Source organism: Podarcis tiliguerta, assembly GCF_965153285.1.
Source record: "Podarcis tiliguerta genome assembly, chromosome: 14".
Classification (NCBI taxonomy): Eukaryota; Metazoa; Chordata; class Lepidosauria; order Squamata; family Lacertidae; genus Podarcis; species Podarcis tiliguerta.
The window spans coordinates 45846034-45861442 of NC_139547.1; the positions used below are offsets into that span (position 1 = coordinate 45846034).

Consider the following 15409-nt stretch of genomic DNA (forward strand, 5'->3'; position numbering starts at 1 on the left):
CCGAGGGAGCCGGCGTACAGCTTCCAGGTCATGTGGCCAGCATGACTAAGCCGCTTCTGGCGAACCAGAGCAGCGCACGGAAACGCCGTTTACCTTCCCACCGGAGCGGTACCTATTTATCTACTTGCACTTTGACGTGCTTTTGAACTGCTAGGTTGGCAGGAGCAGGGACCGAACAACGGGAGCTCGTCCCGTCACGGGGATTTGAACCTCCGACCTTCTGATCGGCAAGCCCTAGGCTCTGTGGTTTAACCAACAGCGCCACCCGTGTCCCTGTCCCTGGCCTACACAGTGGGAATTCCTGGTTGCAGATGGCAGACAAGCCAAAATTTACCTGGAGATGCCAAGAATTGTGTCTGGGGCCTTCTCTATAAGAGGAAATGCTCTGCCACTGAGCTATGCCCCTAATCTGCTGCAATCAGGGCAGGTCATTTTAGGATGTGAAACTTAATTTTTGCAAATTTATTCATTGAGGGGTCTTATTTTGGGGTGTGTGGAATTCAAATCTGCTATTATTTTTGTGACTAGACAGCATTTAGCTTGGTCAGCCTTAGACCCTCCTAGCGTCCCTATTTTCCAAGGACAGTCCCGGATTTACAGAAGCCGTCCCAGTTTCTGATCTGATTCCAGAACCTCTCTATTTCCATCAGATAAATGTTGGAGGGTATGGTAGGATGTCCCTGTTTTCTTTGGAGAAATGTTGCAGGCTATGGAGTTATGCGACCCCTGAGCTAAATAACTGTACAACCTTTAGAAGACATCTGAAGTTGACATCTAGTTGAGACTAATCTAACCACCTTGCTGCTTGGGACCTCCAAAATGTTGTTATTTGTGGACCTTAAGGTCCTCTGTGGGGCATACCAGGAGAGGCTGTCCCGTAGGTACGAGGGTCCTAGTTGCTGAGATCATGAGCGAAAGAGTGCTATTGTGTTTACATCCTGCTTGCTGGTTTCTTGGAAGCATCCAGCTGGCAATTGTGAGAACAGAATTCTGGATTAGATGGGAAGATGGAATGGTTGGTGGATTAAGAGAAGGACCAAGGCTCACTGGTAGAGCAATCTGCTTTGCACGCAGAAGGTCCCAGTTTCAATTCCCAGCATCTCTAGGTAGGACTGGGAAAGACATTTAACTGAAATCCTGGCAGGCCACTGCCAGTCTGTGCAGGCAATATTGAGCCAGATGACCCAGTAGTCTGACCCACTAAAGCGTCTTTCAATGTTCCTTTGGTTTTGATTTGATCTGGGAAAGCAATTCTTTCATTAAAATAAATAAATGCATAATCAACTATAGACTTCTTCCTGGTGCCACTGAGGCTGCTACTCATACAGCTTCGAAATAAAGTTACGGGGATATAGACCTTTGGTTAACTAGATGTTATATTCAAACTTTTTGCAGTTCTCGCCGTTTTATTGTCCTGTTACATCTGATTATGGTCTTCCAGTCCATTTTATCTTTAAATCTATTGACAGAAAGAGGAACACACTGACTGCTTTGAGATTTCAGCCCATGCCCATAGCATATTTAGAGGTGAGATTTGCTAGAATGCCTGCAAATTGTCATTGATGCATTTGTGGGCAGAGAGGGGTTGGAATATATTGTTCCCTACGTATTGTACTGTTGCCTGTATCATTCCTCTAGAGGTAGGGATTTTTTCACCTCCGCCTTTAAGAGGTTCTTGAGACAGTATCTTTCTTTCTTTTCACAGTAGGGAGGGAATCTGTTACTTCTTGGTTGATAGAGATAAATATATCCCAGGTACGCTTTCTGTGCTTGCCTTAGCAGCACACAGATCAAGCAAAACCATTTCACACAGAATGGGGTGCAACACTGGAAATCCTCTGTGCCAAAATGTATCTTTCTGCTTGACTATGGGGAAAACCCTAGGGCTGGAGCAGATCTATGGCTGAGCCATAGGCACCAACTCCATGGGGCTGAGGCAGTTTGGGGCCCCCAATGCTTTTTCTTTCTCTCTTTTTCAAAATTTTGTTCATTTGGTTTTTCATAATGTTAATGCATAACATACATAACCATTATATGGTTTTGAATTCTGGTGCTGGAGGAGACTCTTGAGAGGACTGCAAGGACTGCAAGAAGATCCAACCGATCCATTCTGAAGGAAATCAGCCCTGAGTGCTCACTGGAAGGACAGATCCTGAAGCTGAGGCTCCAATACTTTGGCCACCTCATGAGAAGAGAAGACTCCCTGGAAAAGACCCTGGTGCTGGGAAAGATGGAGGGCACAAGGAGAAGGGGACGACAGAGGACGAGACAGTGTTCTTGAAGCTACCAGCATGAGTTTGACCAAACTGTGGGAGGCAGTGGAAGACAGGAGTGCCTGGCGTGCTCTGGTCCAGGGGGTCACAAAGAGTCGGACACGACTAAACAACAACAACAGACACTAGCCCATAGGCATATGTAATGAGAGTGCCCGGTATACTCAAGCAAACCCAGTGTTTAAAAAACTGGGGATCAATGGAATGACTAAATGACTAAACAACAACAACAACAACAATAACCATTAAAAAATAAAAATAAAACAAAAGGTTCCTCAAACCTTCGGACCTCCCTCCTTCCCTCCCTGGGTTCCAAGTCAATCTTTCGTTTCTGGATCTTTTACTGTAATCTATCTAATAAGTATCCATAGTTTCCAAAGTTTGTGTTACTTTACAAGTGTCATTGTATTCCTGCTAATGATCTCATCTGTTTACGGTGGTCTCTCAAATATATTATATAGTTATTCCATTCTTTCACAAATATTTGGTCTTCCTGATTTCTCATCTTTCCCGTCATTCTTGCCGTTTCGGCATAATCCATCAACTTGGTCTGCGGTTCTTCTCTGGTTGGTACTTTATCTTCTTTCCATCCATGGGCTAAGAGCATCCGTGCTGCTGTTGTAGCATACATAAAGCACAGTCTTTTCTTTTCTTTTGGTAGTTCTGCACCTATGATTCCTGACAAAAAAACTTCTGTTTTTTAAAAAAACAAAAGTTATCTTAAACTTTTTTCAGTTCATTATATATCATTTCCCAATCCTTTTTAAAAATCTTTATTGCATTTTTAATTTTTTTTTTACAAAAAGAAATCAGTTGAACATTGCATCCAGATACCTAAAAATACAAAGAAAAAGAAAGAAGTAAAAATATAAAGAGAAAATAAATAGAAAAGAGAGGGGGAAATGCAAAAAGGAATTTGTCAAGTACACAAAATTGTTCAAAGGATACAAACACTAATTTAAATATTCTATACACCAGGTTCTCAGAAAGAAATGCATTTTCATTTCTTTCTTTCTTTCTTTCTTTCTTTCTTTCTTTCTTTCTTGTCACTTTCTTTCTGCTCTGGAAAACTACCGGTAGTTTGAATCTCTGCTATATTAGTTTGACTTCCCTCTATCTCTTTGCGGCTTCAACACTCCTCTTAAGTAACAGGTATTTTGTATTCATTTATTTACAATCCATTCCCCCCATTATATCTGCAACAGATATAATGTATAATGATATCATTCCCCAATGCTTTTTCTTAGTGGGACAGGTCCTTCCAATGTTCAGAGGGTGGAGGAGGGGGAACATGGCGCCAGGCGCGAAATGGCTTTGGTACCCGGTCGCTCCTCCTCCTGCCACATGGGGGAGGGATGGAGAAGCAGCCCCCAGCCAGTGGTTCAACAGGAAGAGGAAGAGGAAGAGGATGCCAATACTGGAGTGAAGTGCAGTGTGGCTAAGTAGTCAGAATCTCCTCCTGCTGCTGCCGCCACTGGCTGAGGGGGGGGCCGGTGTCCCCGGTCTTTCCTTTCCTCTGCATGGGGAGGGGGAGGATGGGGCCCACCGGCCTCTGGGGCTGTGATGTCCCCCTCCCGGCTCATTGCAGCATCAAGGGTATAATGTCGGGACATTGTGTCGGGTGCCCACAATCTTTTTCAGAAGTTGGTGCTTCTGGGCTGAGCCGTCTGATTCCTGGCTCAGTTGGTGTGAACTCTGCTGTTATAAGAGGCTAAAAAGTGCTCCTTTTCCCTTATGGTATATCCAAGAGCCCATATAGAGTCCATAAGTGGGTTCCCTATTGGTAGGCGAAAATAACAGAGGCCAACCAGAGTACAGGGGTACCTTTGGTTGCAAACGGGATCCTTCCAGAGGCCCATTCGCAACATGAAAAGAATTCAACCTGCAGCAGCGCATCTGCGGGTTGCGATTCGCTGCTTCTGCGCATGTGCGTGACATCATTTTGCGTGTCTGCGCATTCACGAATGGCGAAACCCAGAAGTAACCCTTTCCGGTACTTTCGGGTCACCGCAGGACACAACCTGAAAAAACTAACATGAAGCAAACGTAATATGAGGTATGACTGTACAGTGGTACCCCGCAAGACGAATGCCTCGTAAGACGAAAAACTCGCTAGACGAAAGGGTTTTTCGTTTTCTGAGGTGCTTCGCAAGACGGATTTTCCTAAGGGCTTGCTTCGCTAGACAAAACAGCCCTGCCTCTCCTGTCATGGCGACGGCCACTGCACGCACGCTCGCTTCCCTGCTCCTCCGGCTCCCTCCCACCTTCCGGCTGACGACTCCTCCGGCTCCCTCCCACCTTCCGGCTGATGGCCGACCTTCCGGCTGCCTCGCGCCACTGCCCACTGCCCTTGCGTGCTCCTCTCAGAGAGCCGTTGCCGCCAGCAGCCAGCGTTGCAGCCAGAGTCGCGCTCCTGAGCCCCGCCGCCCTCCAGCAGCCGCGTCGCGCGGTGACCACAAGGCGCGGGTGAGTCCAAGGTACTGGCTGCGGCAGCTGCCCTGCTTCTCCCCTCCCCTCCCCGCCGTTGTTAGTGTTTAACTGCAGTGGTGCTTCGTAAGACGAAAAAACTCGCTCAACGAAAAAACTCGCGGAACGAATTAATTTCGTCTTGCGAGGCACCACTGTATATTGAGAAGCAAAGCGTCTAGTAAGCCTGATTTTATTCAAGGAACTGTTGCAACAGGGTCCCCACTCACCGCACACAGGAGGGAGGAGAGAACCCAGAGCAATGGTGAGCAAGCCCTTATATAGACTTTTGAAATTGCCCACCCCGTAGCTCAAGACCACCCCCCAAAACATCATACATACATCACAGAAGGAGAAGGTCTACAGCAGAAATCCTGCCTGCCAGGATACCTGATAATGGTCACTGATTGCATTACCTGGCCAATCTGGCCATTCTTTTGTGATGGTTAATACTTTAGTTCAGGCACAGGCAAACTCAACCCTCCAGATGTTTGGGACTACAATTCCCATCATCCCTGACCACTGGTCCTGTTAGCTAGGGATGATGGAAGTTGTAGTCCCAAAACATCTGGAGGGCCGAGTTTGCCTGTGCCTGCTTTAGTTCCTGAATCCAGGTCACAGGCTCACTCTATTCATACACAAATGCAGCCTTAAGACAGGATTTGCAAGCAAAAAGACGTTGGAAAGGCTTTCCCCATTTGCCTCCCTTACTGCAGTGGAATATTTGAGGTCATTGGGAGTGTCAAAATGGCTTCAGGATTGCTCTCCCATACTATTTCTGACACATGGTTCATATATTTAGATATGTGTGCATTTCTGAATACTTATTCTATATTTAAGACCTTAGAATTTTTATAACACTGCTGAAGATGCTGAAGATGTGTGCCTGTGCTAAATCCCAAACCATTCATCTCAGCCATGTGATTTGGAAACCTGGCACAGACTACCATTTTAAAGGCTTGTTTCCCTCCCCTGCCAGGCTTGGGCAGAGTGGAAATAGCAGAACAAGGTCTAGATCCATTTTAACTTTACACCAGCTTGGTTTATGTCAGCTTCTCGTACACAGGATTGCTCCTAAAGTCTGCATTTTTTGTGATAACTAATAGCTCTTTCACTGACTGACTGATGTCATTGTGGTTCAGAAGTTTTGTTCTAAAGCGCCTCTGCCAATGACTAATTTAAAAAATATATATTGTGATCTCTTGTGGGCTGGTTGAAGCTCTCTGGGAAGAGAGAAACAATGTGCGTTTCTGAGGTGTGCTGAGAAAGCAGCTGGAACGGGAGATGTGTGTGGAGGCCAGGGAAAGAACTGTGTGTGAAAGGATGTGCTATTTGCCATCTTTTGGATCAGCCAGAAAACCCACCAAACTGAACCTGGTGAAGCGAGGAACAGTGTGTGTTGAGTATAGCTGAATGCCAGATGTTGGAGGCTGCAGGAGGGGAAAGCAGACCCTCCAAGTGTCCCTATTTTCCAGGGACAGCCTCGGATTTACAGAAGCAGTCCCAGTTTCTGATTTGATCCCAGAATATCCCACTTTTCCTTAGGACATCCTGATTTTCATCAGAGAAATGTTGAAGGGTACAGAGTTATGCAACTTCCGGGCCAAGGAGACGAGTAACTATACAACCTTTAAAAGGAATCTGAAGGCAGCCTTGTATAGGGAATTCTTAAATGTTTAATGTTTTATTATGTTTTCATATATGTTGGAAGCCTCCCAGAGTGACTGGGACAATCCAGTCAGGTGGCTGGAGTATAAATAATAGAATTATTATGATGGAATAGGACACCCCTATTTACATCAGATAAAGGTTGGAAGGTATGGGACAGTGGTCTTGTGCTTGCGTCCTGTTTGTGGGTTTCCAACAGATTCATAGGATCATAGAATTGTAGAGTTGGAAGGGGCCCTGGGGGGGTTGGCTTCTGTGAGATGTAAGGGTAAAAGGTAAAGGACCCCTGGACGGTTAAGTCCAGCCAAAGGTGACTATGGGGTTGCTGCGCTCATCTTGCTTTCAGGCCGAGGGAACCTGCGTTTGTCCACAGACAGCTTTCCGGGTCATGTAGCCAGCATGATTAAACCACTTCTGGAGCAGCGGGACACCATGACAGAAACCAGAGTACACGGAAACGCCATTTACCTTCCCGCTTCAGTGGTACCTATTTATCTACTTGCACTGGCGTGCTTTTGAACTGCTAGGTTGGCAGGAGCTGGGACAGAGCAACGGGAGCTCACCGTGTCACGGGGATTCGAACCACCGACCTTCTGATCAGCAAGCCCAAGAGGCTCAGTGGTTTAGACCACAGCGCCACCTGCTCCCCTGCTGCTGTGAGAACAGGATGCTAGACTAGATGGGCCAGTGATCTGATCCAGCAGAGCTCTTCTTATGATGGGTAGTGCTGAATGAGAAGGTTGAGGAAGCTCCATCCAGCTGGGTGCCTACACATAAAAGCAGTGAGAGACTAGGACGATGTCAGCAGGTTCCAGGAAGTGAGATTGGGGGGGGGGTGATGTGTGAGTTTTGTTGGGCACCTGGGTGAGAGCTGAGATGAAGAGCCAAGAGGCTGAGAGGGGATGTGCGCCTGCTTGCAGACTTCCCATAGAGGAATCTGGTGGACCACTGTGAAAACAGGATGCTGGACTAGATGGGATCTTCTCTTGTTCTCATAATCATAATCCAGAAGGCCTGGTGGCTGAGGGGGGGAAAGCTGTTTGGTTTAAAGGTTCAGAAACAGCATTCTAGAAATCTCCCACCAGTGTCAAAGACTTAGAACCAACACTACATTATTTGATAACATCTGTAAAGATTTATCCTGGGCACAGTGTGCTGTTTCTGCCGATCAAAACCCAGCAAATCCATTTTCCCAGTTGCTACAGAGCTAGGCAAAACATGATTGGAACAATCTATTACTAGCATAAAACCGAGCATGGACTTAATAGCTTTCCAGGCTTGAGAAATTGCTCTCCTGCTCTTTGGTAATGGGCCAGGTTCTTTTGTTTTTGCTGGCCTCATTCATACGTGCAAGTTGATGCTCCCGAGAACCAACGACTTATGCATATGCCTGAGCCAGCCCATAACGACATAGGGATGCGCATTATTTTAATGTTGCTGCGTTTTGCCTGTTAACAACTCCCAGCACCATTAACAAATGACACTTCCCAGGATTCCATTTTTGTGGGGGTGGGGGGAGCCACGATCACTTAAAGTGGCGTGATACTGCTTCAAATGTATAATGCAGATGGGCAGTTGCTTTCTTCCAAGCTAGCCCTGCCATAGCCTGCAAGCAGGCTGCCCAATGAGGAATTTGGTTGGTCTTTCAGCTCAGCCTGTGCTTGAACACATTTCTGATTTGCTGCGTAGTTGAACCAAAGCTTTGTTCGCAGGAAGAACAGCTGAATCTCTGGAATCAACAAAGAAGCAGCTTCTCTGTATCATATACCTTGCAGCATATTTCAAGAAAGGCTCTGGAAAGTGTTATGAATGAGATTTCAAGAAATAATGAAATGAAAGATTGCCTGAAAAGATATTAGAATAAACTGAAATTAACAGCCCCTTTTTCTTGCTGGTTCAGATCTGTGATCCATGAAACTAATTCCATGAGCCCTAGAAGGGAAGCCCTAGACTGGGAAGAAATGCAGGGACGGCTGGTGTTCATTGCAACTGGACTTGTGTGGAAGGCTGGGAGGCCAACAGTAGGTGGCAGCAGAGCCGATCACAGGCAGAGCTAACGTAGTTCTAGGTTTGGCGCCATCTCACTGCCTTCTTGAGTTCCGCAAGGGCAACACTGAGAGCCCAGAGGAGGAAGCTGTCAGGCAGTGCTGCCTCCTGGAGGCTGTAAGGAAGAAGGCAAGCAGATGGGGTCTGGCTGAGTGAAGTTGGTGGGGCAGCACCTCATTGGCTAATGGGCCAGCCTCTCACTGTTTCCGTATTATCAGAGAAATGTTGGAGGGTATGCATTAGCCACCTGTACAACTTTCATAATTGCTCCTCCACCAGCTTTTGCCTCTGTCCGTTCCCACCACCGACATTTGACCCCCCAAGAACATCACATGCAAAGACCTCCTGAAGCAGCAAAAAGGTTTCCCAGTCTTGTTGTCAGGAGACCTATGTGGAACTGTAGTTAAAGGCAGTTTGGAAACAGCAACTGGTCCAAAATGCACACCCTGGAGCATTGAGTGGAGCCACACAACTGGATCGAGCCATGTGGAGCTTTAGGCATCTTCATTCATTGCGTATTTGTTTGCAAGTATGATGCAAGTCCCAGTGCTATTGGCCTGAACAATCAAGGATGAGGATGTATTCTGAATCACCACCTCCCCTATGAACCAGGCCTGGGCTCCACAGTCACGTCTCTGCATCCCATCACCAGTAGAGATATATTGTTTGGGTACCAGAGACAGAGACTTTTTGGTGGTGGGACAAAACTGTGGAAGAATCCATCTAGCGTGCCCTCTCTCTTTCTCTCTCTGCTTGGCATTTGAAACTTCCTTGTTCAATGTTTAGTGGCCCGAAGCCTTCTGAAATTGCCTCTGCTCTGCTGTTGTTACAGTTATAGGTGTTGAATTGTGTTCTTTCGCATTTTGCTACAAAATCTTTGAATGAGCGATGCCTTTGACATTTGTAAGCTGTGCTGCGGTTTATGGAAAAGCCAGCTCAAGATCTAAACAGGTAATAAATTCTCATCAGATCCCACTGGGTAAACAAGCGCAACTGCAGCATAAGTTAACGGATGCTTGGCTCAAATGAATAAAGCCCGTCTTTTTACTGTCACAGCCATTTCTTCCTTTCTGTATCGCGGTATCACACTCCCGGTGGCACTTAGCTGCAAAATCACAGATGCAGGTTTTTATCAGAATCATTATTGTGTGCTTTAGGTCCGTTATTATCTGCAAAAGGCTTCGTTTCCTATCACGGCCCCTTTTCGATAGCACAGGCATCTCTCTCTTCGGGACAGAACGCAGATTGAAATCCTGGGTGTGCGCCGCATGGACTGTTAAATTAATCGCGCATCGTCTTGCACATCTGCTCACTGCTGTACTTTTCCTTGCAGGTCCAGCGATAAATGATATTTTCAATCTGGCCACAATTTGGCCACTCCTTTTCTGAAGGTCCCACAGATATTGGAAAGGGGAGAGGGGATGATCTTCTCGAATATGCTCTCTGTGCAATACACTCCGCTGCGCTGGCTAGTGCAGGGACTTTGCAGCAGCCCAGCCGAAGCAGTGGATGCTCTCCAGACCATTCATACTGGCTCATCTCTCATAGTCTAACTTATTATGTGGAGGGATAAGAAATGGCCCCTTGTTTTGCAGAATTGGGCACATCTGCATAATGGCTTGGCTGCCACTTCAAAGGAACAGCCTCTTGGTCCCTTTAGCCCTGCAGGCTTTGGCTGCAAAACCACACTTACAGAGGAATTAAGCGCCGCCGATCTTAATGGGACTAATTCCCCAGTGCGTACATGGTGGATTTGGTTTCAGCCCCCCAAAAAGAGGGGTTTTAGAGCAAAGAGAGGATTTATGGTGCATGTTTCGTCGGAGCTAATCCAATGACTGAATTAGCTTGCTCATTAACCGTTGGACAGCTCATTAATTTCCCTTTGAACGTTTCCTTTCTCTCTAGGTTTATGATGAATGTGACCTGGGAAGGCAGGGATTTATCCTTCACCGAAGATGGCTACCAGGCGCACCCCAGACTGGTGGTCATTGTGCTAAATCAAACCCGATCGTGGGAGAAGGTAAGGCAGGGCTGCCTTGGGGCTCACGAAAGAGAAGCAGAAACAATTCCATGGTTCCATTTCTTAAAATAGCTTTTGAATTTCATGCACGGAGCACAGAGCATGCACTATTTGCTTTGTGCCTTGCCGTTGCCTTCTGCATATTGGCGTCTTTCCCTGCCCTTGGTATTATCTAATGCATAGGAATGTAAGACAAGCCCTGATGGATCAGGCCAATGGCCCACCTGACAGTGGAGGTAGAACATAGCCTTCATGGCTCGCATATTCATAAAACTACAGAAAGAAGGTATTTCTTGGTGCAACCGGCTACGTGGCTAGCTCAGTGGCGGAGCAGAAACCCCCCACCTCCAGTTAAATGGACCACGTAGCAGGAAAGGACCCCTGGCTGACACCCTGGAGGTACAAAGCTGAGCCTACCATTAAAGGTAAAGGGACCCCTGAACGTTAGGTCTAGTCGTGGCCGACTCTGGGGTTGCGGCGCTCATCTCGCTTTATTGGCTGAGGGAGCCAGCATACAGCTTCCGGGTCATGTGGCCAGCATGACTAAGCCACTTCTGGTGAACCAGAGCAGTGCACGGAAACGCCGTTTACCTTCCCGCCGGAGCTGTACCTATTTATCTACTTGCACTTTGACGTGCTTTCGAACTGTTAGGTTGGCAGGAGCAGGTACCGAGCAACAGGAGCTCACCCCGCCATGGGGATTCGAACCGCAGACCTTCTGATCGGCAAGCCCTAGGCTCTGTGGTTTAACCCACAGTGCCACCCGTGTCCCTGAGCCTACCATTAGGCAGATGCTAAGAGGGAGGCACAGAGGAGACATCAGACATCTGAAGGCAGCCCTGTGTCTGGAAGTTTTTAATGTTTGATGTTTTGATATATGCTGTAAGCTGCCCAGAGTGGCTGTGGAACCCAGCCAGATGGGTGGGGTATAAATACCATCATCATCATCATCATCATCATCATCATCATCATCATCGGGTTTGCAGTGGAGAATTGTCCTTTTGGGTCAATGGAGCACCACAGTGATCAGCCAGCACTCACCTCATTGCCCTCTTATTTACAATCAGTTCAATGGGTGGCACTATCTGGCAAATAGGGCTGGAGACAGCAGAAGAACAATTGCAAATGTTACCTTTGTAATGTCAGCTGTGTTTCTGCACACATTTGCATGCCATCCAGAGAAGCAAGAGGCATTCTTGGAGTCACGACTTACACTCTATGCAAACTGCAGAATGTGACAACACCCTACATTTCTATGCATATAGGAAGACATGTAAGATGTAGCTGGCCCCTTCGTCTTCCTCTCTCTCCAAAAAAGAGAAGAAAGGTAGCCCTGGGATTTGATCTGAGGATGGTTCCAAATGACACGGAAAGGCTTGGATTTTAACTCAATTTAGCTCTCAATTAATTCACTGTTGCAGCGCGGCAGTCCCATCTGTAAAAAGCTGGCGTCCTTATTAATCTCATCTGTAACTAAACGTGGAGAGAGAGAGAGAGAGATGAAGTAGAGTGTTGCTGGTCACATTCAATCATTTCTATATAGCATTTACTGTATAATTCTTTGCCCAAGTCACATGCTCCCAGAAACCTTTTACCGTGCTGCTCAAGGGCCATTTTAACTTTGAGAGAATGGCGCGATTCTCCATATGGGCAGCAATTAAAGCCAGCGTGCATTAATTCATGGTAATCATGATTCTTGGTGCATAATAGCAGTTATGTTTAAGAATGCTGGAGAGAGAGAAAGGAAAGAAACGGATGATCGTCAAGGGCACACGGTTGCTTACGATGCCCATTAGACGAGCACGGGGAAATGTGCAGCGAGTTGAACAAAGACTGAGCCAAAATAACAAGGGGGAGCAAAAGACCTGGACTGATTTGTTGGGCCGGCCCTGACAATAGGCATCAGGGGGCTGTGGCCGATATCCCCTGCAGTCAGCTCAGCAGCTAGAAAAGGTGAAGAAAATAGCAAATGGATTGAGAGCTCAAAGAAGCAACTTCCTTGAAAGGCAAACCAAAATTGGGAGTAGCTCTCAGATGTTGTTGGACTACATATCCCAACATCCCTTGATCACTAGCCATGCTGACCGAGGCTGATGGGAGCTGGAGTTCAAGAACATCTGGAGAGCATTATGTTGTCTACCCTGGGGCTAAACGTTTGGGTATCTCTTAGTTTGGGCATGGGGTGGTGGTAGACACAAGATAAAGGTAAAGGGACCCCTGACCATTAGGTCCAGTTGCCGACAACTCTGGGGTTGCGGTGCTCATCTCTATTATTGGCCGAGGGAACCGGCATTCAGCTTCCGGGTCATGGGACCAGCATGACAAAGCCGCTTCGGCGAACCAGAGCAGTGTACAGAAATGCCGTTTACCTTCCTGCCAGAGTGGTACCTATTTATCTACTTGCACTTTGACGTGCTTTCGAACTGCTAGGTTGGCAGGAGCAGGGACAGAGCAACAGGAGCTCACCCCGTCACGGGGATTCGAACCGCCGACCTTCTGATCGGCAAGTCCTAGGCTCTGTGGTTTAACCCACAGCACCACCCCGCATACCTAGACGCAAGATAGGGGTTTATAAAAATTAGGCATGGTGGAGAATTGGTCTGAGACCATTTCTTTGTTAGGTTAGATCTCTAGTGAGAATGCATAGGAGAATGGGCAAAATAACATCTTTCCCAGAGTTCCCTGAGAAAAGGGATTGATTGTTAAACTGTTCTGGGAATTAAAGCTCCTTGGGGGGGGGGATAGGGGGTCTCCTACCAACTCTCAGCACCCCTAACAACCTTCAGCTTCCAGAATTATTTGGGGGAAGCCATGACTTGTTTAAAGTGGTATCATTGTGCTTTAAGTGTATTGTGTGAATCGCTACCATCTATGGCAGTGTAGAATTGGTTACCTGTGTTGGCTATTGTCCTTGGATAATCTTCCATGAACTGTGTTGGCGCTAACTGAGAGAAACAACAACTAGCCCAGGGCTTCGTGGCTCAGTAGGGGATTTGAACCCTTGTCTCCCAGGTCCTAGTCCAACACTCTAACCACTACACTACCACTGGCTCTGCACCCCCCACCTCAATATAGCAGAGTGCCTCCTTTAAGATCACTCATTTGGGTCCCTGAAGGCAACTGTCTCAGCAGGTTTTCCCTCATACACCGCCACTGGCCTGCCTCATCCCCAGCCCATTGTGTTAACCTGATTAACAATATACTGTTGTCTTCCTCAAAACTGTTCTGCTTCTGGTAATTGTTCCTTCCATTTCAAAATAGCAGGGAAAATGGACACCCCCTCGCCAAAGCATCCATCATCTTTCTCAGCCAAGACTTTAAATGCTCTTTTGAGAATTAGCGCCCACGCTCCCAGAGTGGAAGGATCTATGAATATCTTTTATTGTGCAATAAAGGACAATATTCATTCCCAAGGACTGATTAGCAGCTTTGCATTGTGTGGCATCCTTGAGGAGTCTCATTCCTTCATAGTTTTATATTCAGCCTCTCTCTGTTCCTTCAGATGACCGGCCAGCAAAAACCTGCTTTAATAGGTTGCCTTTTCTCTCTTTTCTGCAATTAATTCTGGTGGTTCAGTGGGGATTTAGTGGGGCAGCCTGGGCAAAGAGGGGACAGGGAGCCTTTGACAGTCCTCTGTATCTCATCAGGAGTATACATGAGGCCTTCCGTTACAGAGTATTTAGCCCAGTATTGTCTGCTTTGACCGCTGGAAATTCTCCAGGGTCTCAGGATATTTCTCATCCCCCTGCTACCGAATTCTTTTAAAACTGGGATTCTGGGAATAGAATCTTTGGCCTTCTGCATTCAAAGCAGCTGACCTACCACCCAGCTTCAGGTGCTCCTGAAGAAGATATGAGGCAGCTGCACAGTAGGGACAAGGGCTGTAGCTCAGGGGTAGAACATCTGTTTTGCATGCAGAAGGTCCTAGGTTTGATCCCTAGCATCTCCAGGTAAGGCAGGCTAAATTTCAAAAATCACATTGCCGTTATATGTTATCTTACCCCATTTATTCCAGTTCAAGGGAAACACAATGAAAATGTGGGGAGCGAGAGGTAATTGATTAGGTGTTTGCAGACTGAAAGCAACAGTAGGTATGCATTGAACTTCAATGCAAGCTGCTTATAAAAAATAAATCTGCAGACCGTTGAGGAAACAGGGCAAGCTGCCCTCAAGAATGGGGGGAAATGATACAAGCTGAAATGGCCAGCTTTGCTCATGCTTAGATCAACCGCCTCTGAGCTGTGTTCACGTCTCCCCATTGCAGGTGGGGAAATGGGAGAACAAAACGCTTCTGCATAAGCATTCGGTGTGGCCCAGGTTCAATTCCTTCAATGACAGCGAGCCGGACAACAACCACCTGAGCATCGTCACGTTGGAAGAAGCCCCTTTTGTCATTGTGGAGGACATGGACCCTTTGACGGAGACCTGCGTGAAGAACACGGTGCCCTGCCGGAAGTTTGTCATCATTAAGTAAGTCCATGATTTCCCAACCCCACTGTAATGGTTCTAGGGATTGCTCGTGCGTACGTTGCCGCCACTCCTGGCTAGGTTACCTGGTTGAGCCCTTTCTGTCTGGACAGCGTCAAGTTTCGTGGCTGCCTCAGTCGCTGGCAGCATCCATCAGTGGGCGTTTCTTGAACCTCTTCCAGCATAAAAGCTGTTTGACGCCCAGTCTTCTCCTACTCTCCCTGCGCGGAAGTCTTCCGCGCAGGGAGGGTGTGGGCAGCGGAGTACCCGTACTCTCTCCGCTGGTCTCCGGCGAGGAGTCCTGGAGCCACCTCTCCGATTCCCCCATCTGCCCCCCTTCTCCACTGGTGTTACGCTGATTTCCTTCCCCAGTGGATGGGCTGCCTCTCTCCCTACTGGGACCCTCTCCGGCATCCCTCTGGAGCCTTCTCTCCGCCTCCAGCTCCGATGGCAGGTCCCTGACACCCAC

General features: G+C 47.3%; 1 protein-coding gene across 2 annotated transcripts in view; it reads left to right on the top strand.

The window, feature by feature from the left end:
* GRIN2A (glutamate ionotropic receptor NMDA type subunit 2A) overlaps nucleotides 1-15409 on the top strand; it is a 219829-nt gene that overhangs the window by 148283 nt on the left and 56137 nt on the right. For both annotated transcript variants that reach the window (XM_083413336.1, XM_083413335.1), the window contains exons 5-6: nucleotides 10359-10473; nucleotides 14738-14943. In XM_083413336.1, the coding sequence (XP_083269462.1) occupies nucleotides 10359-10473; nucleotides 14738-14943 (321 nt within the window). The remainder of the gene's footprint in view (nucleotides 1-10358; nucleotides 10474-14737; nucleotides 14944-15409) is intronic.